Source organism: Chiloscyllium plagiosum, unplaced genomic scaffold (assembly GCF_037043375.1).
Source record: "Chiloscyllium plagiosum isolate Xiang-an unplaced genomic scaffold, Cpla_swu_hap1 HiC_scaffold_44, whole genome shotgun sequence".
NCBI classification, from domain to species: Eukaryota; Metazoa; Chordata; class Chondrichthyes; order Orectolobiformes; family Hemiscylliidae; genus Chiloscyllium; species Chiloscyllium plagiosum.
In genome coordinates, this window is record NW_028270182.1 from 18,172,782 (window position 1) to 18,199,829 (window position 27,048).

General features: G+C 42.3%; 1 protein-coding gene and 1 pseudogene across 2 annotated transcripts; one reads left to right on the plus strand and one right to left on the minus strand.

The window, feature by feature from the left end:
• On the minus strand, nucleotides 1-27,048 carry LOC148137345 (uncharacterized; annotated as a pseudogene). Its single transcript, XR_015754370.1, has 4 exons — nucleotides 26,748-27,048; nucleotides 8,725-8,979; nucleotides 5,174-5,436; nucleotides 1-1,651 (listed from the first exon to the last, which is right to left on the minus strand). The product of XR_015754370.1 is annotated as an uncharacterized LOC148137345 (transcript).
• Nucleotides 20,068-23,755, plus strand: LOC148137346 (putative G protein-coupled receptor 139). Its single transcript, XM_087982766.1, has 2 exons — nucleotides 20,068-20,803; nucleotides 22,210-23,755. The coding sequence occupies exons 1-2, from the start codon at nucleotides 20,605-20,607 to the stop codon at nucleotides 23,109-23,111; spliced, it is 1,101 nt and encodes a 366-aa protein (XP_087838892.1). The 5' UTR covers nucleotides 20,068-20,604; the 3' UTR covers nucleotides 23,112-23,755.

Consider the following 27,048-nt stretch of genomic DNA (forward strand, 5'->3'; position numbering starts at 1 on the left):
CAGCAGGGGGAGGGCGAAGATTAAATTTTGTGCGTGTGTGAGTGAGTGAGAGAGGGTGTGTGAGAGAGAGAGAGAGAGAGAGAGAGAGAGAGATGATAGCACCCAGCCCTAGAGACAATCACCTGATGAAGGATCGTCGCTCCGAAAGCTAGTGTGCTTCCAATTAAACCTGTTGGACTATAACCTGGTGTTGTGTGATTTTTAACCTTGGCCCTAGAGACAATGGTGAAATTGTGTATGTTTGAATGAGATTATTAAAGTCCACAAGAGAGGAAGGTAAAGGTCATGTTGTGTTTCTTTTACAGATTTTAGCAGTACCAAGTCAAGGATAATGAAGCTGTGTTATTTCTGTATGTGTGGGAGTAGGTTTGTGTGCATGTCGGTTTGTGTGTGTGATCTTAATAACATTTGCCAGAGGGAGATGAAGATGAAATTGTGGGCATCAGCTGCAGTTTGTTACATCACACAGTAGAGGGAGATGTGTGTGTGAAAATGCACGTGTGTAAATGTCTACGCCTAGCACTATGGCTGAAGTTTGCAAATCAAAACACAATGCAGGATAATATAAAGGAGGTGGTTATTAGTGTTGCATCTTTAGAATTATACCCCTGAATGAGATTGTGTATGTAAGTAAGAACCTTCTTAAATTGAACGTATGTAAATCGGGCTGCCTTGAACACTGTCTCTTTATTATGCCAACTGCAAGATTATATGAATAAGTCTTAGTCTATGAAATATTTATTTTTTGTCAAAATTTAAAAATCTTCACAACAAAGTTGATGGAAAATTTAATACCACTCCTTAACTTATTTCTGAACCTACATTGGGTCCCTGCATAAATAAATGGGTTTATGCAGGAACTTAAAATCTGAAGCATATAGCCATTTTCTTTCAGATTGAAATTGGATGCTTTATAATTGAAACCTGAGAAATAACTCACTTTTGTAATTCGGACATAGAGAAATGTTAAAACATACAGCAACCATAACGGGAGGAAACTGCCAGAGATACAGAAGAGCAGGATGATGGACTTTCTCCGGTTCCTCATCTCCGTGTCATTTTCTGCCTGTTTACCGACGCGGAATCTTTTGCGAGTTCGAATGGCCTTTAGAATTATTCTGACAGTTACAACGTTGAGCAATAAGAGCAAAACAAATGGGAGACAAGGCGTTGAAATGTAATTAATCCAATCAAATGCAGCCCATGCAGGTGAGGTATAAAATATAGACTTAATTTTGCAATACCATGGTATATTACCAACTGTATATAATGGTTCGTGTATGAAATACCAGAATATATTTTTGATACAGCTCATTCTACAAACTGCCCCTATAATCACAGCTGCTACTTTCTCTGTGCAATATCTTGTCTTCAATTTCTGGCAGAAATGGCTACAAAACCAAAATAGTGAATACCACAGTTGCCCAGACAGAACATTCACTGCTTCCAACCATTAGAATAAAATTAACATTAGAGACTGGGGTGACATACATGACACTGACTGGGAAATAAATGCCAACAGTACGGTTCAATATTACAGCTGTACTAATGACCAGCAGGTCTGTCACCACCATGAATACAAGGTAGCATGTGACGCATCTGCTGAGACCGCACCTTTCTCTGGAAAGGATCAGAATCACTGCCAAGTTAGCTGCAATATGAAAAAGAAGCACAATCCAGAGAATGAGGGAATAGTGAGACAGACAGCATGAGCAGCACCAGTGTACTTGACTGCCTTAACAAAGTTTCATCTTCAAATTTGTGTGAACTTTTCAGATCTGGCACTTTATACTGAAACCAATTTTCTATTTTGTCAACAGTAAATTTTAATTTGAAACAGTAAACCAGACACAAAGGCACACTGTATAGTTATCAAAATGTAAAATAATATAATATTATTCATATTAAATGTGAAGATTGTGGAGAAGGAAGTAAAGGTATTGCAGCAATTAGGTCAGAACTATCATTGTTAAAAGAACATTAAATTAGTATCTAAAATGTAGTAAGAACATTCAAAATTGAATCTGACAATTTCACTCTCAACAATTAAAATGCGATATTATTATTCACATTATTCAGTCTGTTAAACAGAAACGTATCACAATTGGATACGATTATGGTTTTCTGAATTTGCATTGGTACTGTTGGTGAATCCTCAGGAGCAATTTTCACTAATTCCCCCCGATTCCTCGTTGTAAGGTTCAGTTATATACATTAACACACAGGTTATGAGGTTTTGTTTTCAGACGGGGTTGATTCATTCAGTTGGTTGGGTGACTGGGATGGAATGCCATTTAATGGTAATAGAGTAGGTTCAATTGCTGCACTGGCTGAGGTTAACATGAAGATCTCTCCTTATCAACCTCTCCCCTTCCCTGAAGTATGATGACCTCCAGGTTAACCCACCACCAAACATTTCTCTGTATTGAGGGAGTAACCATTTGGTCAAGATGGACAATGGCAAATTTAGCTTTACCTCATTTGGATAAAGACATACCATGCAAGAAGCACTCCCTCTGGAGCTGCACAGCAGAATCAGGATAAAGTATTTCCTCAAGTCAATCATGAAAATTGAACTACTACATCTAAATACATGTAGGAAAGATGCCACATTACTATAGCTTCTTAAGAAATAATTGAGAGCAGGAACAATTCAGAGCATTGCCTCAGTATGACCTCAGCATGTTCACTGAACAACCTCAGTCACAGGTCATTTTGAAGATCAAGCTGACACTGAACCACAAATGGAATTAGAGACTGAGAATGGAAACCCAGCATTTTGTGGTATGGAGACCAAATTACTTATGAAGAAAGTGACCAGAAACAATGCATTTCCACGATATGCATGCACTTACTTTTAACAATTGTCACAAAATAACATCAGTTTGCTGGAGTCATTTGTTAGATATAACAAAGAAATTTTAACCACTGAATATTGTGACTTCACCTGAGGCATGTGATATTACATGGATAATAGTGATCATAATGTCAAGATACAGCTACGCCTTGATTGCAGCAAACCAATAACAATACAATCATTACATTCAATACCTTTCCAGTCTAATCCAGCATGCAAACCTGTCACAAAAGGAAGGAGGTTTAGAAAGGTTCTGAGGGCAACTTTCTTTCACCCTGAGTGTGATGAGGTCTGGAATATACTGTCTGGGGGTGCAGCTGAGATGGGAAACCTCATGCCATTCAAACAAAGGATGTGGATGAGCCTTTGAGATGGCATAACATTCAAGGCTATGGGCCTGTAGATCTAGAGTAACTTTTATTGGCGCGGATTTGACGGACCTCTTCTACAATGGTATGATTTTATAAAATCAACAAGTGCTTTTGAGAAACCTACATTTTTCCATACTTTTCCTATACATTGGTAGAATGTAGGTATCACTGGCTGGACCAGCTTATATTCCTCTTCCTAGTTTCTCTTAGAATTGTCTTTGGAGTTTCTCATGTGTATCTCTGACATGCTATACCCACCCTACCCCTCCTCCCCTTCTGCCCCCCCCCCCCCCCCCCTCCACAATCCTGTTCGGGGTGTCTTCAGCTGACTGGATGCTAATTGTTGGGACTTGTGTAAGGCCAGCCGTTCTCCTACTGTCTCTCTATGTTGAAGACGCTACTTGCAAACACAATTACCGACTGACCTTTCTTTCTTTTCCGTAAAAGTGTTTAACATTCTATTTGATGACTTGTCAGTCTCACTACTATTATGGATCAGAAATGACCCCCTGAAGTACTTGTAGAAGATAGCCTGTTACCTAACGTTTTCTTAGCTTAATGGTAGATGTGGTGTAAATTCCTATTGCTCTGCCTGATTGTCATGACAGCACAGCACTGACATTGACTTTATAAACATCATCTATTACCCTTGGTCATCTGAAGAGACTTACCTGACACATTGATGTGAGTAGAGTATGGCATTTTGATGTTTCAGCCTTTGATCTCTGCCTATAAGTTCTGTGTCGGTATGCTCTCCTCTCACTGCACCTGACAAAAGGACTGCACTCTGAAAGCTTGTGGTTTTAAATACACCTGTTGGACTACAACATGGTGATGTGTGATTTTTGAGTTAACTACTCCAGTCCAAAACCGGCACCTCCACATCATCGATACAATGTGACTTGTCAAATTACTTGATGTTAAGCAAAGCATAACTTATTTAAAAACAGTAGTTCAGATATAAATAAAAGGAAGTGAAATTTTGAATACCTTAGCTGCATTGGAAAACTGAATAAAAAATACAGTGCCTATTCCTAATGAACAGTTCCAAAGCAGTGACATCCCATAAACACACCCTTTGGCAAACATGCAAATTCAGATGCAGAATCTCAAATGCAGTTCTCCAATCCAGGAGGAAAAACAAAATAACAAGAAGGTTCAGAGAGAATAGCAGTGAGCAGACATTCACTGAAGCACCCAAATCTTTTTAGACTCAAACAGCTTCTACTGCTTAAAGCTAAATAAAACACTAGAAAGCCTGGACTGAGAGAGTTGACTATACCCATTCATCAGGCTGCTTCCATTGCTCCAACGTTTTAAAAAACACCTAGTCCTCCCAAGTTCTTTATTTAAGTTCTGTTCAGTAGCCAGTTTGTGCCTTTTGCATTACAATCTCGCTTCAAAAAAAGGACAACATTACCTCTTAAAGTGACAGCATCATCTCGCGACATTACAGGTGACACAAATGCATGGTTTCTTGTAGCTGGTCGCTATCATTCACTCAAATTGATAGCTCAAACCTTGGGATAACATCTGCAGTCCAACTATCAAGAATGATAAAGGAAACATTTGAAGGGAAAACTTAATGCATTAAATCAAAAAATTGCAAATTTGAATAGAAGGTGTATGATTCACTGGTAAAGGTATTACATTACATGATATTTTAAAGGGAACACTGTTAAAGGCGGCAAACTATTATGTATGAGCCAATAAAATATTCAGTTAAAGGTGAGAAATGATAGAATAGCCAAAGCAATGGTATAGTTAAAAAGTAGAATTATCATTAAAGAGATAAATTAATATGCTCAAAGCAGTTATATTTCCAGTAACCACATGACATCACTGAAAGGAAAGAAGTTACACAAATGTGATCAAAGCCACTTTGTTTTGAGGCAGCTAAAATCAAAATGATTTTCAAAACATTTTTAAAAATTCAGTACAGTACCTGGCACCCTGATAGTTGCAAGGATGGAGTAATAAATTGCAAAGAGCAGACCGTTTGGTGCACCATGCATTTCGGTAAGATCCACATTCCACATGAAGTGGGTGCGACAGTTATACATGATTTGAGGCTCCCAGGTGTTTGAGTTTGGAAATTAATTGTAAAATTGCAACAGTGAAGAAGTTGTTTTGAAAAGTCTGTGGATTGACCTCATACGAACCAAAGGTGAAATGCGAAAGACCCCCCTCTGGTAACAATCATGCATCCTGAGAAAACATATTTGGTAACAAAAGAAATGGAGTCATTACTTACAGCAAACACTGAGAACGCTGGACAAACTCAGCAGGTCTGGCAGCATGTGGAGGGAGAAATAGTGTTTGGAGTCTGATGTGACACTATATCATAGAGTCATAGAGATGTGCAGCACGGAAACAGACCCTTCAGTCTAACCAGTCCATGCTGACCAGATATACCAACCAAATCTAGTCCCACCTGCCAGCCCACGGCCATATCCCTCCAAACTCTTCCTATTCATATACGCATCCAAATTCGATTTAAATGCTGTAATTGTACCAACCTCCATCACTTCCTCTGGCAGCTCATTCCATACACATACCACTCTCTGCATGAAAAGTTGCCACTTAGCTATCTTTTTATATCTTTCCCCTCTCACCTATACCAATCCCTCTAGTTCTGGACTCTCCCGCCCCAGGGAAAAGACTTTGTCTATTTATCTTATCCATGCCCCTCATAATTTTGTAAACCTCTATAAGGTCACCCCTCAGCCTCCAATGCTCCAGGGAAAACAGCCCCAGCCTGTTCAACCTCTCCTTATAGTTCAAACCCTCCAACCCTGGCAACATCCTTGTAAATCTTTTCTGAACCCTTTCAAGTTTCACATCATCTTTCTGATATGAAGGAGACCAGACTTGCACGCAATATTCCAACAGTGCCTTAACCAATGTCCTGTACAGCTGCAACATGACCTCCCAAATCTTGTACTCAATACTCTGACCGATAAAGCAAAGCATACCAAACGCCTTCTTCACTATCCTATCTACCTGTGACTTCACTTTCAAGGAGCTATGAACCTGCACTCCAAGGTCTCTTTATTCAGCAACACTCCCAAGGACCTTACCATTAAGTGTATAAGTCCTGCGAAGATTTGCTTTCCCACAATGCAGCAGCTCACATTATTTGAATTAAACTACATCTGCCACTTCTCAGCCCATTGGCCTATTTGATCAAGATGATTGATGCAAGCCAATGCACATTCCTGGGATACTGGTTAGCAAGGTTAGATCTCACGGAATAGAGGGAGAACTAGCCATTTTGATATGGAACTGGCTCAAAGGTAGAAGGGAGAGGGTTGTGGTGGGGGGTTGTTTTTCAGACTGGAGGCCTGTGACCAGTGGAGTGCCACAAGGATCACTATCAGAACTGAGTTCTTTGTCAGAGCAGCTTCGATGAGTTACTGAAGTGCATCTGTTGGATGATAAACACTGCTGTTAATCTGCATAGAGTCCAGTTAGACAGCACAGAGACAGAGAATTTCATGAGAAAATAATTAATGTCTCTGAAAGACTGAACTGTCAAGATGAAGTGAATTCCAGCTGTGAGGTGAGTCTGACTACCAAGACCACATGTGACTGGGTGTGGCCTCAAGAAACCCCAGCAAACTTGGAGTAACAAGGAATGGTGGGGTGGGGGGAGAGGAGGAGTTGAATTCTCTGTTCTGTTGTCCTGTTACATAGGAAAATGTTGTGGTTATTGGAGATCAGTCATCTCACCCCCAGGACATCTTTGCAGGTTTGCAGGAAGTGGGAGGATTGGAAAGAAAAGTTGTTCAGGGTGAGGATCAGTTCAGTCAGTCGAAGGAGGGTGTCAGTGGAAGGGTATTGGTTGGTACGGCGGGAAAGGAAGAAGCGGAGGCCTTTAAGTCTTTCGTGATGGGGGATGGAGGTGTACAGGGACTGGATGTCCATGGTGAAGATTTCTTCAAAGACTGCAATTTCCCCCAGACGTGATCGATGATGCTCTCCACCGCACCTCCTCCACTTCCCGCTCCTCCGCCCTTGAGCCCCGCCCCTCCAATCGCCACCGGGACAGAACCCCACTGGTCCTCACCTACCACCCCACCAACCTCCATATACAACGTATCATCCGTCGTCATTTCCACCACTTCCAAACGGACCCCACCACCAGGGATATATTTCCCTCCCCTCCCCTATCAGCGTTCCATGACTCCCTCGTCAGGTCCACACCCCCCACCAACCCAAGCTCCACTCCCGGCACCTTCCCCTGCAACCGCAAGAAATGCAAAACTTGTGCCCACACCTCCCCCCTTATTTCCCTCCAAGGCCCCAAGGGACACTTCCATATCCGCCACAAATTCACCTGCACCTCCACACACATCATTTACTGCATCCGCTGCACCCGATGTGGCCTCCTCTATATTGGGGAGATAGGCCGCCTACTTGCGGAACATTTCAAAGAACACCTCTGGGACACCCGGACCAACCAACCAACCACCCCGTGGCTCAATACTTCAACTCCCCCTCCCACTCCACCAACGACATGCAGGTCCTTGGACTCCTCCATCGCCAGACCATAGCAACACGACGGCTGGAGGAAAAGCGCCTCATCTTCCGCCTCGGAACCCTCCAACCACAAGGGATGAACTCAGATTTCTCCAGTTTCCTCATTTCCCCTCCCCCACCTTGTCTCAGTCCCAACCCTCGAACTCAGCATCACCTTCCTAACCTGCAATCTTCTTCCTGACCTCTCCATCCCCAACCCCACTCCGGCCTATCACCCTCACCTTAACCTCCTTCCACCTATCGCATTTCCAACGCCCCTCCCCCAAGTCCCTCCTCCCTACCTTTTATCTTAGCCTGCTGGACACACTTTCCTCATTCCTGAAGAAGGGCTCATGCCCAAAACGTCGATTCTCCTGCTCCTGGGATGCTACCTGACCTGCTGCGCTTTTCCAGCAACACATTTTCAGCTCTGATCTCCAGCATCTGCAGTCCTCACTTTCTCCTTTAACATCTGGACAATATCCAGGCTAGGGCTGCCAAGTGGCAAATGCATCCAGGCCAGACAAATAACATGCAATGATTCTGGATCAGCGGTGCTGGAAGAGCACAGCAATTCAGGCAGCATCCGACGAGCAGCAAAATCGACGTTTTGGGCAAAAACCCTTCATCAGGAATCATGCAATGACCAGCACCAATTGGAGAGAACCTAACTATTAGCCCATACCATTTAATTCTGTGATTATCACTGACTCACCAACTATTGACATCCTTGGGTTGCGCATTGACCAGGAATTGAACTGCACAGCAGTTCAGGCAGCATCCGAGGAGCAGTAAAATCGATGTTTCAGGCAAAAGCCCTGTATTCCTGATGAAGGGCTTTTGCCCGAAATGTCGATTTTACTGCTCCTCGGATGCTGCCTGAACTGCTGTGCTTTTCCAGCACCACTCTAATCTAAACTCTGGTTTCCAGCATCTGCAGTCATTGTTTTTACCCAGGAATTGAACTGGACTTACCATATAGGTGCTATGACGTTTTTGGCCGAGCTGCTGGGTTACCATGTAGATGTTTTGTTATCATGCTGGGTGACATCATTAGGGTGACTTCCGTGAAGTGCTGTTGTTCTGTTCCACTTGGTTTTTCTGTGGGTCCGGTCTACTGGGGAGAGTGTCACTTCCGGGTCTTCCCTGCAGCAGTTTGTACATGGAGTCGAGAATTGGATTGTCCTGGAATGGTTACATTGTCATAGCTGAATTGATGGCCCTCTTGTTCTGTGTGTATGGAGATGAGAGAGAGGAAGGAAGATGAAGAATAGATACAAAAAGTAATTGTTAACAACGGATACCATATCAGCTTCATCTGCTAATGCCTGTCCAACAGACATTGCTAAGAAGAAACTGTACCTACCAACACACTGGCCACCTTGCCATATGTGAAGAACATATCCGGATTAACTACCAGGCTGTTAAAACCGTAGGTATTATGGTAGCACACCAACCAACAGCCACACTATGCCAACGACTTACCAGGACCAAGGGCCCCATACCCACAATATGTAGGACCAGTGTGGTGCACAAAATTCCCTGTAACAACTGCAGCAAATGCGGCATCAGAAAAACAGGAAGAAAACTATCCACCTGACTTCACAAACACCAACTGGCAACTAACTAACTGGATCCACTCTCCCTCATCTCTGTACACAGACCAAGAGAGCTATCAATTTAGTCTATGACAAGTGAACCAGAGTCACACAAAACAGTTCTTGGAAGCCTGGTTTTCAATCAAAAAAGGCCATTAACAAAAAAATAGAGATAGACCTAGGAGGCAAACACATCGAGATAGACCCAGTATACAAACACACAGATGGACCCAGTGTACAAACCGCAGAGAAGACCTGGAAGTGACACTCACCTCAACAGACCAGACCCACCTTAAAACCAAGTGGGACAGAACAATAGCGCTTCACAGAAGTCGCACTGATGATGTTACCCAACATGGTTTTGAAACATCTGCATGGTAACCCAGCAGCTCAGGCAGCTAACCAACTACCTCATCACAAGCTACAGAACTTGGTGAAAACTGTACAAAATAATTAGGTACTATGGCTTCCAGAATCTCGTGGAAGCTCGGAATACAGCTATGAGTAACCCACCTCCTGAATCCCCAAAGCCTGTCCACCATCTCCAAAACACAAGTCAAGAGCGTGACAGAATTCTCCCCAATTGCTTGGATGAGTGTAGTTCTAAAAACAGTCAAGAAGTTCGATACCATCCAGGACAAAGCAACCCACTTAATTGACTCTGCACTCACAAACACCCACTCCTTCCACTGTCGCTCAGTAGAACAGTGTGTAATATCTTCAAGATGCACTGTCCGAAGTCACCAAAGTTCCTTAGACAGTACCTTCCAAACCCACAACCTGTACCATCCAGAAGGATAAGGGTGACAGATACATGAAAATACTGACCCCTGCACGTTAACCTCAAACTCACTCACTATCCTGACTTGGAAGCATGTCACCTTTCCTTCTGTGTCACTGGGTCAAAATCCTGGAGCTCCCTCCTTAACAGCATTGTGGGTCTACCTACACCACATGGACTGCAGCAGTTCACGAAGACAGCTCACTCCTGCACTTTATGAAGGAGCAACTGGCAACAGGCAATAAATACCGGACCAGCGATGACCATATTCCGTGAGTAAATAACAAAAAGTGCATGCTGGTAAATGCAGAAACAGCAGTGAATCTGATCAGCTCACCACCGTCTTCACTGGGGATGTTAAGGATGAGCCATAAATGCTGTTTTAGTCAGAGATCCCTGCATCCCATGCACAAAGTAAAAATAACTGAGGGGGAGGGGGGAAACATTAGAATTTAGAATAAGGAACACGATGCAAAAATTCAAACAGAAATTGAAATGTTACGTTAACAGTTAATAAGGGAAATAAGAGTGTCAAAGAAAAGATAACAATAATGGATTGGCAGCTGATCTAAAAGATTGGTTGCTATACAAATAGGCTAATGGTCATCAGACAAGGGCTAATTATACCCCAAAATCACAAAAGTAGGTAGTACACACTGACTTGAGTTAAAAAATGAGAAATTAAGATTTGTTTCATGGGGGATGAAATAGAGGCATAGCCACAGGGAGAGCTGAAAGAGATAGATCTTTGTAGGAGCTAATTACTTGAAACTGTACTGAAAACAAAAAAATGTGGATATCACAAAGGGTGGGGCAGCATCCATGGAGAGAGGGCAAGTTAATAATTGAGCTTATCTTCATCAAAGATAGATCATCGAAAAGTCGTGAATGAAGGGTTACCGGGAAAATGCAAGAAAGTGGATGTGAGGAATGTCGGATCAGCTATGTTCCTATTAAATGATGGAACTGACTGGAGGGGCCAAATATATGGTCAGTCCGAGGCACTGAGAACACCAAATTCTCGAATCATTTCTAACCAAGCTCATTAGCACAAAGATACAGATAACAATTCCAGGTGTAATCTTCTGAAATGAAACTGGGCTATTAGATAAATTGCCGGAGAGGGAATATTTTTGAACCAGTGACCTTCGTACAGTTACATTTAGCATAAATATGGAACAAGACAAAGACAACATGGGTAATGCTTTGATGTCCGGTACAGACAAGAGTCATAGAGATGCACAGCACGGAAACAGACCTTCGGTCCAACTCGTCCATGCCAACTACACATCCCAACCGCCAGCACCTGGCCCATATCCCTCCAAACACTTCTACTCATATACCCATCCAGATGCCTTTTCCATATTGCAATTGTACTAGCCTTCACCACTTCCTCTGGCAGCTCATTCCATACACACAGGACTCTGTGCATGAAAAGGTTGCCCCTTAGGTCTCTTTTACATCTTTCCCCTCTCACCCTAAAACTATGCTTTCAAGATCTGGACTCCCCCACCAGAGGGAAAAGACCTTGTCTATTTACACTATCCATGCCCCTCATGATTTTATAAACATCCAAAAGGACACCCCTCAGCCTCCAACACTCCAGGGAAAACAACCCCAGCCTTTTCAACCTTTCCCTATAGCTTAAATCCTCCAACCCAGGCAACATCCTTGCAAATCTTTTCTGAAACCTTTCAAATTTCATAACATCTTTCCGATAGGAAGGAGACCAGAATTGCACGCAATATTCTAAAGTGGCCCAATCAACGTCCTATACTCAATACCCTGACTAATAAAGGCAACCATACCAAACGCCTTCTTCACTATACTATTGATCTGCGACTCCACTTTTAAGGAGCTATGAACCTGCACGCCAAGGTCTCTTTGTTCAGCAACACTCCCTGGGCCCTTACCATTAAGTGTATACGTCCTGCTAAGATTTGCTTTCCCACAATACAACACCTTACATTTATCAATATTAATCTTGATCTGCCACTCCTCAGCCCATTGGCCCATCTGATCAAGATCCTGTTGTACTCTGAGGTAACCTTCTTTGCTGTCCACTACACCTCTAATTTTGGTGTCATCTACAAACTTACTAACTATACCACCCCTTGGTTCACATCCAAATCATTTACTTAAATGACAAAAAGTAGTGGACCCAGCACCTATCCTTGTGGCACTCCACTGGTTACAGGTCTCCAATCTGAAAAGCAACCCTCCACCATCATCCTCTGTCTTCTCCCTTCAAGCCAGTTCTGTATCCAAATGGCTAGTTCTCCCTGTATTCCATGAGATCTAACCTTGCCAAACAGTATCCCATGGGGGAACCTTGTCGAACGCCTTACTGAAGTCCATACAGATCACGTCCACCACTCTGCCCTCATCAATCCTTTTTGTGACTTCTTCAAAAACCTCAATCAAGTTTGTGAGACATGATTTCCCATATACAAGGCCATGCTGACTATCCCTAATCAGTCCTTGACTTTCCAAATGCGTGTAAATTCAGGATTCCCTCCAACAACTTGCCCATCACTGACATCAGGCTCACTGGTCTATAGTTCCCTGGCTTGTCCTTATCACCTTTCTTAAATAGTGGTACCACATTAGCCAACCTCTAGTCTTCCGGCAGTTCACATGCAACTATCAAGGATACAAATATCTCAGTAAGGGGCCCAGCAATCACTTCCCAAGCTTCCCACAGAGTGCTAGGGTACACCTGATCAGGTCCTGGGGTCTTATCCACTTTTATGTGTTTCAAGACATCCAGCGCTTCCACCTCTGTAATATGGACATTTTTCAATATGTCACCATCTATTTCCCTACATTCTTTATCTTCTGTGTCTTTCTCCACAGTAAACACTGATGCAAAATACTCATTTGATATCTCCCCCATCTTCTGCAGCTCCATACAAAGGCCACCTTGCTGATCTTTTGAGGGGCTCTATTCTCTCCCGAGTTACTCTTTTGTCCTTAATCTATTTGTAAAAACCCTTTGGATGCTTCTGAACCCTACTTGCCAAAGCTATCTCTTGTCCTCCTTTCTCCCTCCTGATTTCCTTCTTAAGTATACTTCTACTATCTTTATACTCTCAGGATTCACATGATCTATCCTGTCTATACCTGACATATGCGCCCTTCTTTTTATTAACCAAAACCTCAATTTATCAGCACTCCCTACAGCTCCCAGCCCTTCCTTTCACACTAACTGGAATATACTGTCTAAGGACTCTCGTCATCTCATTTCTGAAGGCTTCCCATTTTCCAGCCATCTCTTTACCTAAGAACATCTGCGCCCAATCAGCTTTTGAAAGTTCTTGCCCAATACCATCAAAATTAGTCTTCCTCCAATTTAGAAGTTCAACGTTTAGATCTGGTCTATCCTTTTCCATCACTATGCTCACTGGCCCCAAAGTGCTCCCCCACTGACACTTCAGTCACCTGCCCTGCCTTATTTCCCAAGAGTAGGTCAAGTTTTGCACACTCTCTAGCAGGTTCATCCACATACTGAATCAGAATTGTTCTTTGTACACACTAAAAAAATTCCTCTCCGTCTAAACCCTTAACAATGTGGCAGTCCCAATCTATGTTGGAAAGTTAAAATGCCCTACTATAACCATCCTATTATTCTTACAGATAACTGAAATATCTTGCAAATCTGTTTCTCAATTTCCTGCTGACTATTAGGGGGTCTATAATACAATCCCAATAAGGTGATCATCCCTTTCTTACTTCTGAGTTCCACCCAAGTAACTCTTTTGAATCTGAGATTTTTCTGGCAAAGTTGGACTGGATGTGGATAGAAGAAAAAAATGATGAAACAAAAGGATTTCAAAAGTGACATTCTAAAGACACAATTTAGACATGACCCAACAACATAAATAGTTATATTTCCAGATCAAGAGACCTATTCCTGTCCCAGAAGAATACAGGGTGAGAGAGAGCAGCAAAAGAAAGATTCTTATCATGACAAAAAATTTCTAAAATTATAGCTCAATAGAAAATCTAAATGGATGAAATATAAATTAAAAACAAAACTCAGAAAGGCCAAGGGAGCATAGGGAAATTATTCGCGGTATAGTTTGACAAATACAAAAGATATTTTACCAGTAGATTAAGACCAAATGGATATCTATGAAAATAAGATGTCAAAGAAGTACAAGATGATTGATGTAAGCCAATGCACATTCGCATACTAATGTTCATACACAAACCTTGAAATCCAATGCATTACTTATTATTTTATAACTTCAATCGCTTTGAATCATGTAACAGAGTTTGTGATTTATTCCATGTTGATGAATATAAACCGGTTGTGGTGAAGATCCATGTGAAAGATCGGTCTGAAGGAGCATCTCATGAACTGACATTGAAGTCGACATTTTCCCATGCCCAAGAAATCTGCATCAAGGGAAGATAGATCGGGTCATCAACACTGTGTTGGAGAACTATATCCCATTGTTTCGCTGACTATTAAGATAAGGCATTTTTTAAATAACACCCTAGCTAGCTGCTCATGTTTCTTTAACTATAACATTGAAGACAGGAGCAGAGAGATGGTATCTGGATATGGCATCATTCATGAGGAGTGCTTATGCCCATAACATCGAATCTCCTGCTCCTCAGATCCTGCTTGACCTGCTGGACTTTTCCACTCTGACTCTCCAGCATCTCAGTCCTCACTTCCTCCTGATGGCTTCATTTAGGACAGTGATGTCATTAAAACCAATTAACTGGTCCAATACCAAGGATTTCCTAACATGACAGGCTAGGCAGGGTATCGAACACAGGACATAGAACAGTACAGCACAGTACAGGCTCTTCAACCCTTGATATTGTGCTGGCTTTTTATCCCACTCTAAGATCAGACTATTCTGCATACCCTTCATTGCACTATCTTCCATGTGCCTTTCCAAGATTCACCTACAGGTCCCTAATGTCTCTGACTCTACAACCACTGCTGGCAGTGCATTCTACGCATCCACCATTCTCTGCATAAAGAACCGACCTCTGACATTTCTGCTAAACCTTCCTCCAATTCCCTTAAAATTAAGCTCCCTTGTGATAATCATTTCTGCTTTGGGGAAAAGTCTTTGACTATCCACTCTATTTATATCTCTCGATATCTCTGCACACCTCCATCAAGTCACCTCTCATCCTTCTTGGCTCCAATGAGAAAAACCCTAGCTCCTCAGCCTTTCTTCCTAAGACATGACCTCCAGTCCAGGCAGGATCCTGGTAAATCTTCTCTGCACCCTCGCTAAAGCTTGCACATTTTTCCTATAATGAGGCAAACAGAACTGAACACAATATTCCAAGGGTGGTCTAACCAGGACTCTGTAGAGCTACAGCATATCCTCACGGCTCTTAAACTCAATTGTCCTGCTAAAGAAAGCCAACACGCTTTCTTAACAACTCTATCAATTTGGGTGTCAACTTTGAGTGATCTATGGACACAGACCTCAAGATCCCCATGTTCCTCCAAACTGCCAAGAATCCTGCCTTTAACCCTGTATTCTGCATTCAAATTCAACCTTCCAAATTTTTCCAGACTGAACTCCATCTGCCACTTATCAGCCCAGTTCTGCATCTTCTCAATGTCCTGTTGCAACCTCCAACAGCCTTTACACTATCCACAACTCCACCAACCTTTTGTGTCATCGGCAAACTTACTAACCTACCCTTCCACTTCCTTATCCAAATCATTTATAAAAGTCACAAAGCGCAAAGATCCCAGAACCGATCCCTGCAGAACACCACTGGTCACCGATCTCCAGACTGAATACTTTCCATCTGCCATCATCCTCTGTCTTCTATGGGTCACCAATTTGATATACAGCCAGACAAGATTTCCCTGTATCTCACGACTAATTACTTTCCGAATGAACCTCCCATGGAGATCCGCATCAAACGTCTTGTTAAAATTCATGTACACCACATCCACTTCATCAATGTGTTTGTCACATCCTCAAAGTATTCAATAAGGTTTGTGGGCACGATTTGCCCCTCATAAAGGCATGCTGACTATCTCTAATCAAACTAGCTTTCCAAGTAATCATAAATCCTGTCTCTCAGAATCAATTCCAATACTTTGCCCATCACAGACATAAGACTGACTGGTCTGTAACTCCCAGGATTATCCATACTCCCTTTCTTGAAGGAGGGAATTACATTTGCCACCCTCCAATCATCTAGCAGTACTCCCATGGACAATGAGGATGCTAAGATCATTTCCAACTGCTCAGAAATCTGCTCCCACGCTTCCTGATCTAACGTAGCATTTATCCCGTCTGGCTCAGGGGATTTATTAATCCTTCTATTTTCCAAAATTTTCAGCACATCCTCCTTCCTAGCATCAACATGTTCTCACACATCAGTCTGTTTCACACTATCCTTGCAAACGTCAAGGTCCCTTTCAGTTGTGAATACTGAAGCAAAGAACATAGAGGTCCCTCTCAATAGTGATAGGTGTCTGTGATGGTCAGAATGGTTAGGGTGATGGCTTAGAAAAGCCACTGGTGTTTCACCATGCAGGTTCGAATCCTGCCAATTATATAAGGATGGTACGGTAGCTCAGTGGTTAGCAATGCTGCTTCACAACATCATGAATTTGGGTTTGATTCCAGCCTTGGATATCTGTGTGGAGTTTGCATGAGTTTCCTCCCACTGTCCAAAGATATGCAGTTTAGGTGGATTGGCCACGCTAAATTGCCCAAGTGTCAAGGATATGTAAGTTAGCCATGGGATATGCAGGGTTATAGTGTCCTTGCAGTGAGTCTGGGTAGAGTGTTCTTTGGAGTTGGTATGGATTTGCTGGGCTGAATGGCCTGTTTCCACATTATATTCTACATGTAAGAAAGGGGTGCTGAAACAGAAGAGCACAACGGAAATTGCTGGAAAACCTCAGCAGGTCTGGCAACATTTATGGAGAGAAAACAGAGTTAACGTTTCCAGTCCAGTAACCCTTCATCTGAAGTGGTTTGATTGGGCGCTCCAAATCAAGCCCAATCATCTGAAATAGGAGGGGAGGCAAGACAGGAAGGGGAGTGGCATTTTTGATTAGGGAAAACACCATGGCAGTACTTTGAGAAGACATTCCTGAGGTATCGTCCAGTGAAACTATATGGGTGAAGCTGAGAAAAAAGAAGAATATGATCACTTTGATGGGATAATAGTATAGGTCCTCCAATAGTCAGCAGGAAATTGAGGAGCAAATATGAAGGGAGGTTGCTGATAACTGTGAGAAACAGGATTGTAATAGAAGGGGATTTCAACTTTCCAAACATGGACTGGAACTGTATGAAAGGGAATTTGTTAAGTGCATTCAAGAAAACTTTCTCAATCAAAATCTAGATGGCCCTGTGAGAGGAGGGGAAAATCTCAACCTCCTCTTGGGAAATAAGGCAGGGCAAGTGACTATGGCATTCCTGGTGATCCCAGACAGTGTGAGAATTTAACCTGTGCTGTTGCTGTCACTTGACATCACAAACCAGTCATCCAGCCACCACTGCTAAGGGAGGTCAGCTAGTACAGTTGGCTGGAAGGCTAGTGTGAGATGAAGAGTGGTGAGGTAATCCTCAGATTAAACTCAACATTAATTTTATTTGTCCATGAGGGAAAAATGCTCTGGAACTAGAGGGATTTGCCCCTCTATCAAAATCCTGGAAAAGCGCTCGCCCCTGCTCTCCTTCATCGACCAATTGTTTGTCCAGCACCAGGAGTACAGTAGTACAAGAAAGTATCATTATCAAGGACAATAAATTCTGGCTCAGCATCAAAGGCCAAGTCAACTTAATTGATGAAACACATCTGACATCTGAAACACATTTTTTCAGGAAAGATTACCCTTGCCACTGTGTGTGTGTGTGCGCGCGTGTTAACAGGAAGGGTTGTTCCCACTACTGTGAGGAAATTCAGCAGATTGTTGAATGATCACTTGCACCACATTTTAACCATGATGACATTCATTGAGCACACAGCAGTGCTGACTCAATTTTCTTTGAGAAGTTTCTGAATTGTAAAGCATTTTCAGACTGCACTATTAGGGGTCCATGTAACAGGCTATAAAATTCCTGCTGCTGAAAGCTGGAAAAACTCTGTATAATCCTGAACAATAGTCTGCTATTTGGTCAGTCCTTGTATCTCAGATGTACTTTTATGCCTCGTTATCCAAAACTGTCCTGTGTATGTGTTTGAGAGGAATAAAACATAGTCCCCATGCCAACAGCACTGGAAATTGGTTACCGTCATTGCAATGAGAGTGTGTTTTGTGACCAGCACTGAAGCTGTAATTGTATCAGAATATTGTTATCTCTTCTGTTGTTGTGAATTTGTATAAGTATCAGGAGAGCACACTAACGTTTAGAGTAAGCAGTTTCCCATTCAAACTGACAATGATTGATTACTATTAGTGTAAGGGTATGATATTAAAACTACTGATTGGAAGGAGATGGGGAATGAGACCTGGGTCAAGAGCAGGCTCAGGATGTTGTGTATGAGAAGAGTTCCTATCACCCGTTCTGTGGGGATAGACTCGCTCCCTGTACTTCAAAACCTCACTTTCCAGTTGTAAATGTTGTCTTACTGAATTATCCAATGTTGCCAACTAATGTTTTCAATGTGATATACCCAAAATAAACCATACCTGAGTGGATTTGTAAAATGACTGTAAATAATGTAACTGTTTAGTCAACCTAATTGATTCCTTAGACGTTTGATTTAAGAATTACAACCAGAATTAGGTTATACATATATGTGTACTCATAAATAAGAATACATGAGGACAGGGTAAAGATACAGAGTTACCATTCTCTGCGGCATCGTAGTATCAAAATCAAGATGTCTGCAAAAATATAGATTCAATTCTATTGCCTTGTTCATACACCGGTCAGAAACTTTCAGCTCCTAAAGAATCCATCCGTTCTGACGGAGAATGGGGAAACCGCTATCTAGCGAGTGAAAAAGCTTTATTATTGGATCCCTGAAATTGTTGCTCTTCCTGGTGATTCATGGTTCACTCCCACTGTATTGGAAGATAGCAAGTGGATGCCCTGCATTCAAAATGGAGTATGAAAGCAGGAAGCATTGGCCAGTTAGCTTAACATGTCACAGGGAATCTGTTGGAATGTAATAATCAACTAGATACAGCAAGACACGTCGATCAGTTAAAATTAATCGGGCAGAATCAGCACTGATTTGTGATTCTATTGAATTTCTTTGAGGATGTAACATGTGTCATTGACAAAATTAATGTACAGAGCTTAGCTTTTCTTTAAATGAAGTGACACAGCAAAAGTCATGGCAGGAAGTAAAAAGGTTCGAGGTTTGGGGAAATGATCCCTCCTCAGTCTAACATCAAAAACATTGGTTCACATCTCATTGTATTTCATCTGCAGGAGGCTGAGAGATGATAATGTACAATATGTGAGGTGCCTTTTAACTTGCAAAGCCGAGACAAATGATTCTGACAGTCAGTCAGCCAGCCATTTGTTTATGGTATCCATTTCATGTTAGTACAGCACTGACACTGACTTTATAAACAGAGAAGTACAAGAAACATTGGGGGTTTGGGAGTCCATGTCAATGTGTCACTGAGTCATTCAATGTTATATCCATTCTGACCCTTTTACCCTAGAAATCTCCATTTACCCTGACTCCCACCAAACACTGTTGTCAGTGTTCCAAGCTAACAACAGTGGGGCACATATAAGATTCAAAGTAAAGCCTACCCTAAACCGTCCTCATCTAAACCTCGCAGAGCTGGTCAGGAGTGGAGTTAGATGCAGAGTAAAGATGCCTTTACAGTTTCTGCATGGAACACTCCCAGGACAAGACAGCACAGGGAGCTCTCTTAATGATATCACAGTCAAATATTTGAAGGAAAAGCACAATCTGATAAGTGATGCAATGTTTTACTCAGTCTAACCTGTCTCCATCACATACCCCCCAAACACAGATACACATTAATACATCAGGATGGACATTGACAATAAGAGTGAGATCAGGGATGTCTCCAGTGTTGGAAGCCCATCTTGTTCACGAAGATCCTTTCCCTCAGGAAAGGCAGTATTATATCCTCACTTGGTCCTTCATGTGTCTCTAGATCCTGTAAAATTATGGATGGGGAATAAATGCAGACCTCAGCAGCAATGCGCACATTCCGTGTGCGCGAAGAATCACATTTCAATCAGTGAGTGAAATGTTCTTGTTTAAAAAGGGCAGTTCCTACCCAATAATACAGAAGGACAGCTCAGAGACATAATTTCACACTTGAAATACACTGTCTTGATACAACATTGTTTGAAATAATTTGTGATTGAGGGATGGGGGTGTTATTGCAGGTAGATTTCAAATTCTGCTTTTGTTATTTTATTATAATGTGCTGAGCAGCAGCTTCTCCATAATTGGGATTGAACTCAGTGTTGTAATTAGTTATTCATTGGCAGAAATGTGAAAAACAGCAACAAAAGCTGAGCAATGTTGCAATCTCGATCTCCCCAAGGAGCTTCCACACAGTATAAGGCAACGTCTCTGGGAATGCATCAGTTCAGAGCTTCTAATAAGAAACCTGTCAGCTGCCTGAAGGGACAGATCACCTCACATGGAAAAATGCATCGACCAATTGATCAAATGAAGAAAGTGTTCTACACCATCCTTGCTTTTGTTGGCCTTCCTGGTATGGCATTATGACAATTGATCCTGTTTTAATCTGCTGTTGATCTGCTCTCTGGTTTCATCTTTTGAATAATAATGTCTCCAGCTCACTGACTGATCAGCCTTATCCACACACTTGAGCAGTGAAAACAATTCACTGAGCAGAACTCTTGGTACAATTCCCCACTGACAGAGACTCCCAACATCCAAACGATCAGCATTTTCTGATCTCAGTGTTATCATCTCTTCCGGTTTCATACGATTTGAAGGTATGAGGTGAGATTATGCAAGTTAGTTCAGAGGAAGTGTGACTGGACCTGAAACATTAAGTCTGCTTTATCTTCCACAGATGCTGCCAGTCTTGCTGAGCATTTTCTGTTTTGTTATACAAATGAAGCCTGTTTACTTGAGAAGTTTGAAGGTTAAGGGATGATCTGTGCAAAGTCCTATAATAGTCCATAAAGACACGAAAAGATAAACCACTTCCATCGGTTGGAGATTCGAGGATGAGGGAGCAGACTCTGGGAATGATGTCCTGAGTGTTCAGGAGTGATGTTAGGAAGCACGTCTACACACAAACGGTGTGAGAGGTTTGGAACTCTATTCCACAAATGGCAGTCGATACTGGATCAGTTAGTCAGTTTAAATGAGATAGTATTATTTTTGGAAAGCAAAGGAATTGAAGGATATATGTCCTGTTATGATTTGTAAGGCTTCATCCAACTACCACCCCTTTTGTAAATTCTCTTCTCCTTATCACATCTGGTCAGGAGACAGGAATTTTGATAGATTGCCCTCCTGATCTCTGCACGTTGAGATGTTTTTGTCATGTACAAATGTATTGACTTATAGTGTAAAAACCACAACAATCCTAACACTCTCAGATTGTCATTGAGGGAGCCCTGCATGCTCTGTTATACTGTATTTGTGTAAGGCACATAGAGTAGACCGGTTTGAAATATTCTGCAGGTTCTGATGACCTGTTTCCTGGTCTTGCTGTGATTTCAATGAGAATTTGGTTCAATGTTAAGAGGGGTCGGTTTATTTTATTGACAGTTCTATGCCTGAGTTGTGAGTGAGATCTCGAATGGGATTTTGTAGCTGCCAGAGTTGGAGCTGAGAATGTGTTGCACTCATTCAGATAGTTCACTTGGAAACAAACAAAATCACAGACTGCTTTCTGCTGTCCTGAGGAGGGCCTGTATGCTCAGTCCCTGTCCAAACTCCATAATAGCTGGAGTGATCGTCTGGAGGCCAATCTGAGGTGGGTGTGAAAGTATTAAAATTCAAACTCATTCAACCCCAACCATGTCCACTCACACAGTTCACCAGGTTTTGGTGGTAAAACCTTGTTGTTGCACTCTGGAACAGGCAGGGGGAATTTCTGATCAGTAGTTAACTGTTTCATTTTCCATTTGTCTTCCACAGTTAATTTTCTGGCGATTGGTATCCTTTCAAGGGGGAAGTGTGGCATTTCCCCTTGCACTACTCGCTACCTGGTGGTTATGGCAGCTGCTGATCTGATGGTCATTATCACTGATGTTATAGTGAGGATATTTCGCTATTATTATTACCCACAGTCTTTCCTGAACATCACTCCTGTGTGCAGTGTTAATGGGGTCCTATTACGTGCTGCCACTGACTGCTCTGTCTGGTTCACTGTCACTTTCTCCTTTGACCGATTTGTGACCATTTGCTGTCAGAAGCTGAGAGCAAAATATTGCACTGAGAAAACTGCGACTGTGGTTCTGGCAACAACCTGCACCCTGTTCTGTCTGAAAAACATCCCCTTCTACTTTCAATTTGATCATGTGAGAATAATCAACAATGTTCCATTCTACTGTAAAACAAAGTTAAGCTACTTTACTGACACTTGGTGGGTGGTATTAGATTGGCTTGATACAGTTTTGACCCCTTTACTGCCATTCGCTTTAATTCTGTTCCTCAATGTTCTGACTGTCAGACACATTTTAGTGACCAGTCGAGTCCGGAAGAGGCTGAAGGGTGAGAGCAAAGGAGAGAAGCATAGAGACCCAGAGATGGAGAGCAGAAGGAAGTCTGTGATTTTGCTCTTCAGCATCTCTGGAAGCTTCATTCTCCTGTGGCTAATATTTGTTGTAGATTTCTTATATTATGTCATTCGAGGAATCAATCCTGATGATTACTCGCCTTTTCTAGATAACTTCAGTGCAGTTGGTTACATGCTGCAGAACCTAAGCTGTTGCACAAACACATTTATTTATGCAGCAACATTGTCCCGGTTCAGAGCGAAGATCAGTAACACAGTAAAATACCTGGTTACACGAATTCCTTGTGTTGTGAATAAATAAAACTCCTCAACGAAGCTCACAGGAGGGTCCTACTGTTTCCAGACTGTGATTTATTTTATTCACTCGAGGGATGTGTATGTCACTGACTGGGTCAGCATTTAATACCCATCCCTAGTTGAACCTTGAGAAGGTGGGGATGTGCTGCTTTCTTGAACTGCTGCAGTCCATGTGCTGGAGGTAGATCCACAATGTTGTTAAGAAGGAATTCCAGGATCTTGAAGCAGCAACACTGAAGAAACGTGAACTTTTCCAAGTCAAGATGGTGAGTGACTTGGAAGAGAAGTTGGTATTCCCATGTATCTGCTGCCCTTGTCCTTCTGGATGGACGTGGATGTGGATGTGGATTTAGAAGGTCCAGTCTGAAGACATTTGGTGACTTTCTGCAGTGTATCTTGTAGATGGTACTCACTGCTGCTACTGCACCTCAGATGTAGGGAGTGGATGTTTGTGAATGTGTTGCCGATCAAGCGGGCTGCTTTCTCCTGGATCGTGTAGAGCTTCTTGAGTTTTATTGGAGCTGCTCTCATCCAAGTGGAGAGTATTCCATTACAGCCCTGACAGAGAGTCCTTTTCCCAGTGTGGGAGAGAGTTGATCTGGAAACCTGTGGATTCCAATGGAATTATCTGGGGAAATGAAATTTCCTGCTTTATAAATCCTATCGATTTGGAACCCTCTAAGTCTTCGTCAAAATCGAATCTTTCGGAGGGTTTTGATGTAATTCAATAGATCATCACAAAATGTTTAACTATTAAATACATGGTCTCACTGCTCAGTAACAATTCAACAGACCGCCGTAGTAATGTCACTGACAGCAACTATGAGCTGCTCTGATGTGAGAAATAGTGGCAGATGATTATATAATGTTATTAGAAACCACCCACCAAACATTTATTTATGCAGCAAAATGATCTAGGTCAGAGAGAAATTTCGTAAAGCAGTAAATTCCTAGTCACATAAACTACGTGAAAACAAAGTTCACTGGTGTTGGAGGTAATACAAGCCACCCTCTGCTTGCCTCCGCATGTCACTACACGTGATGTTGGAGGGTGAGAAATCTGACTGATTCAACGAGGGAGAGAAGGAGTGCAGCAGCTCACAGCATCATCCAAACTAACAGCACAATCAACGCAGACACACAGAGATACACACAAGGCCGGTGTGGACAGGGTTGCAATTGGACTGAGGTCCCTCAGTGTGGAACAGACTCATGTGGAGAAATGGTGTGCTCTCTCTGCTATGTGGAAATGATTTGTCTTTGAGCAATTAAATAGAATGTTTCCACTGCAATTGTATCCAGATGTCACCTAATGAACTGTTTCGTGAGGAGACAGAAACACATACACAGAAAAGACATGCAGAGACTCACATACAGACAGAAACACATACAGATAGACATGAAGATACAATGACAACAGAGACACACAAACAAATACACGTACACATACAGATACCCATACACATCCAGAAACACAAATATTGCTGAGGACAGCAAAAGTGAAGACTCTAATAGAATTCCTTGTTCTGAAAACTAAATGAGAAATTACTAGAGTTTTAGGAATGTGAGTTTACTGTAAATTTGCACATAATTTTAGCTGAAGAGCTGCACCTTTAACAAATTTGTGAAGGAAACAAGCAGAAGTGGTCTGGTTAGGAAAATGCCAGCTGTCTTTGAAAGAATGAAAGTAATTTGAATCAATGGACCAGAGTTGGTTATGGCTGAGCTTTACAGACTTTTCAAAATGACAGCTAATGCTGGTGACTTGGGACTATGTGCTGTCTTATTACAGGATGATAAATCAGGAGTAGAGTAATCCGTAGTGTATTTTTCTTAGAAATAAAAATGCTATGTGCTGCATTTTGAGAAAACAAATCTTAGCAGGATTATACACATAATGGTAAGGTCCCAGGGAGTGTTACTGAACAGAGAGACTTTGGAGTGCAGGTTCATCGCACCTTGAAAGTGGAGCAAGACGAGGTGGTGGAGGCTAGTACAATTGCAACATTTAAAAGGCATCTGGATGGGTATGTGAATAGGAAGGATTTGGAGGGATACGGGCCGGGTGCTGGCAGGTGGGACTAGATTGGATTGGGATATCTGGTCGGCATGGACGAGTTGGACTGAAGGGTCCGTTTCCATGCTGTACATCTGTATGACTCGATGAGTCATAGGAAAAATAGTCTCCCAGAGGAAAAAGAGGCTTTATGATTATTGTTGGTTCTTCAAGACTTTGAAATCTGAATCTGAAAGAGAACAATGAAATGCTGAGTTACAGTGATCATGATCCACTGGCCTTCATTGAAAGGTTTCAAATAAAGAACGCAAGATTATTCTGATGGAGTCTTTTGGTGGAACCATTTAATGTAAAGATCATCCACATTAGTGGAAAACTTCATATAATTGCTGATATTATGCCCAAAATGCTGTAAATGCTGGAATTAGTGAAAGCTTTAAGGAATGCTATGATTGTATAGCATTGAGAAAAGGAATAAATGGATTGCAGTCAGGTGAAGGAGCAGTGCTCTGAAAGCTTGTGACTTCAAATAAACCTGTTGGACTGTAACTTGGTCTTGTGTGACTTCTAACCTTGTCCACCCCAGTCCAACAGCGGCACCCCACATCACAACAAGCCAAAGAGATCACTTACACATATAAAACTCTACTAGAAAAATAATTTTTAAAAAAACAAAACAAAAACAGGGGTGTTAGTGGTGGGGAAAAAAAAAGAAAATAAGACTCTACTTAATGCATTTGAGACACTGGGAGGACCTAATAACTGAACAGACTCCAAATTACCTTCAGCAGACAAACCTCAGTCTTTGCCCACTATTCCTTGGCAGCAGCTGTCCCAAGCTTTAGTGTGTCCCTCAGCACATAGTCCTGGAATGTGCCAATCTGCAACACTTGGTCAGGGTCAATGCCTTGTTCTGGAAGAGCAACGAGGTTTGGGCAGAACAAGGAGTGTCTTCACCAAGTTGATGGTCCTCCAGGTGATGTTGATGTTTGTTTTGGTGTGCGACCCGGGGAGCACACCATAGAGCAGAGTCCTGCATCACGGAGCTGCTCGGGACAAACCTGGGCAAAAACAGCGGCATCCTTCTCCAGACTTCCCTCTGGAAAGGCACATTCCAGCTGGAGATGTGTGACAGTCTCTCTCTCACGAACACATCCCCTCACAGCCGCTTAAAGGGCATCAGTTCAACTCCAATGTTTATTTTGTTTTATTCAATTGTACAGAACCTAAGTGCTTTCGTGACTATAGATGTATACAGTATGAGTACATTACATTGTTGAAATCCTTCCTTAGGTACAGGACCCAAAACTGCTCATAATATTCCAAATATCTAATACAGCCTGAGCAGTACATAGCTGCTCTGGTGTTCTAACCTTCCCAAATAAACACTAACATTACATTTACCTTCCTAACTGCCAAATGAAGCTGCATTTTAACCTGAAGAGAATCCTGAACAAGGGCCAACAAGTCCCTCTGTGCTTCCGATTGCCGAAGCCTTTCTCCATTTAGAAAACAGTCTGTGCCCCTCTCCTTCTAATCCCAGTACATAACCTCACACACTTTACCACATTGTATACTCCACCCGCCAACTGAACCTGAAGAGAAAGCTGAGCGAGGACTCACCTCGCTGAGTAACCTTTACTTGTGTTTCAGGTCTGGCAGCATCTGCCCAGAGAGAGATAAAGCAGAGACAACGTTTGGAGTCCGGGGGCGGCCGTCCTTCGGGGAGAGAGCGCTTTGGGACTTGATGCTCCGACACACAGTTTCTGCATCACTTTCCCCTCTCTGTCTGTGAGGATTTCTCATTCTGATCCATATTATTGTGTTTGGTGACACCCGGAGGCGGCACCTTTTCTGTTTGTATTCTCTCCTGAAAGGGGTTGTTTCTCTTCAAAGGGGAGATTTTCCCTGAAGCAGCTGCTAA

Bases quoted from the DNA above. Each gene is read 5' to 3' on its own strand.
- LOC148137346 (XM_087982766.1), top strand. From the start codon at position 20,605: ATGTTGCAATCTCGATCTCCCCAAGGAGCTTCCACACAGTATAAGGCA. The intron at 20,804-22,209 runs GTATGGCATTAT...TGTCTTCCACAG, and splicing joins TGCTTTTGTTGGCCTTCCTG to TTAATTTTCTGGCGATTGGT.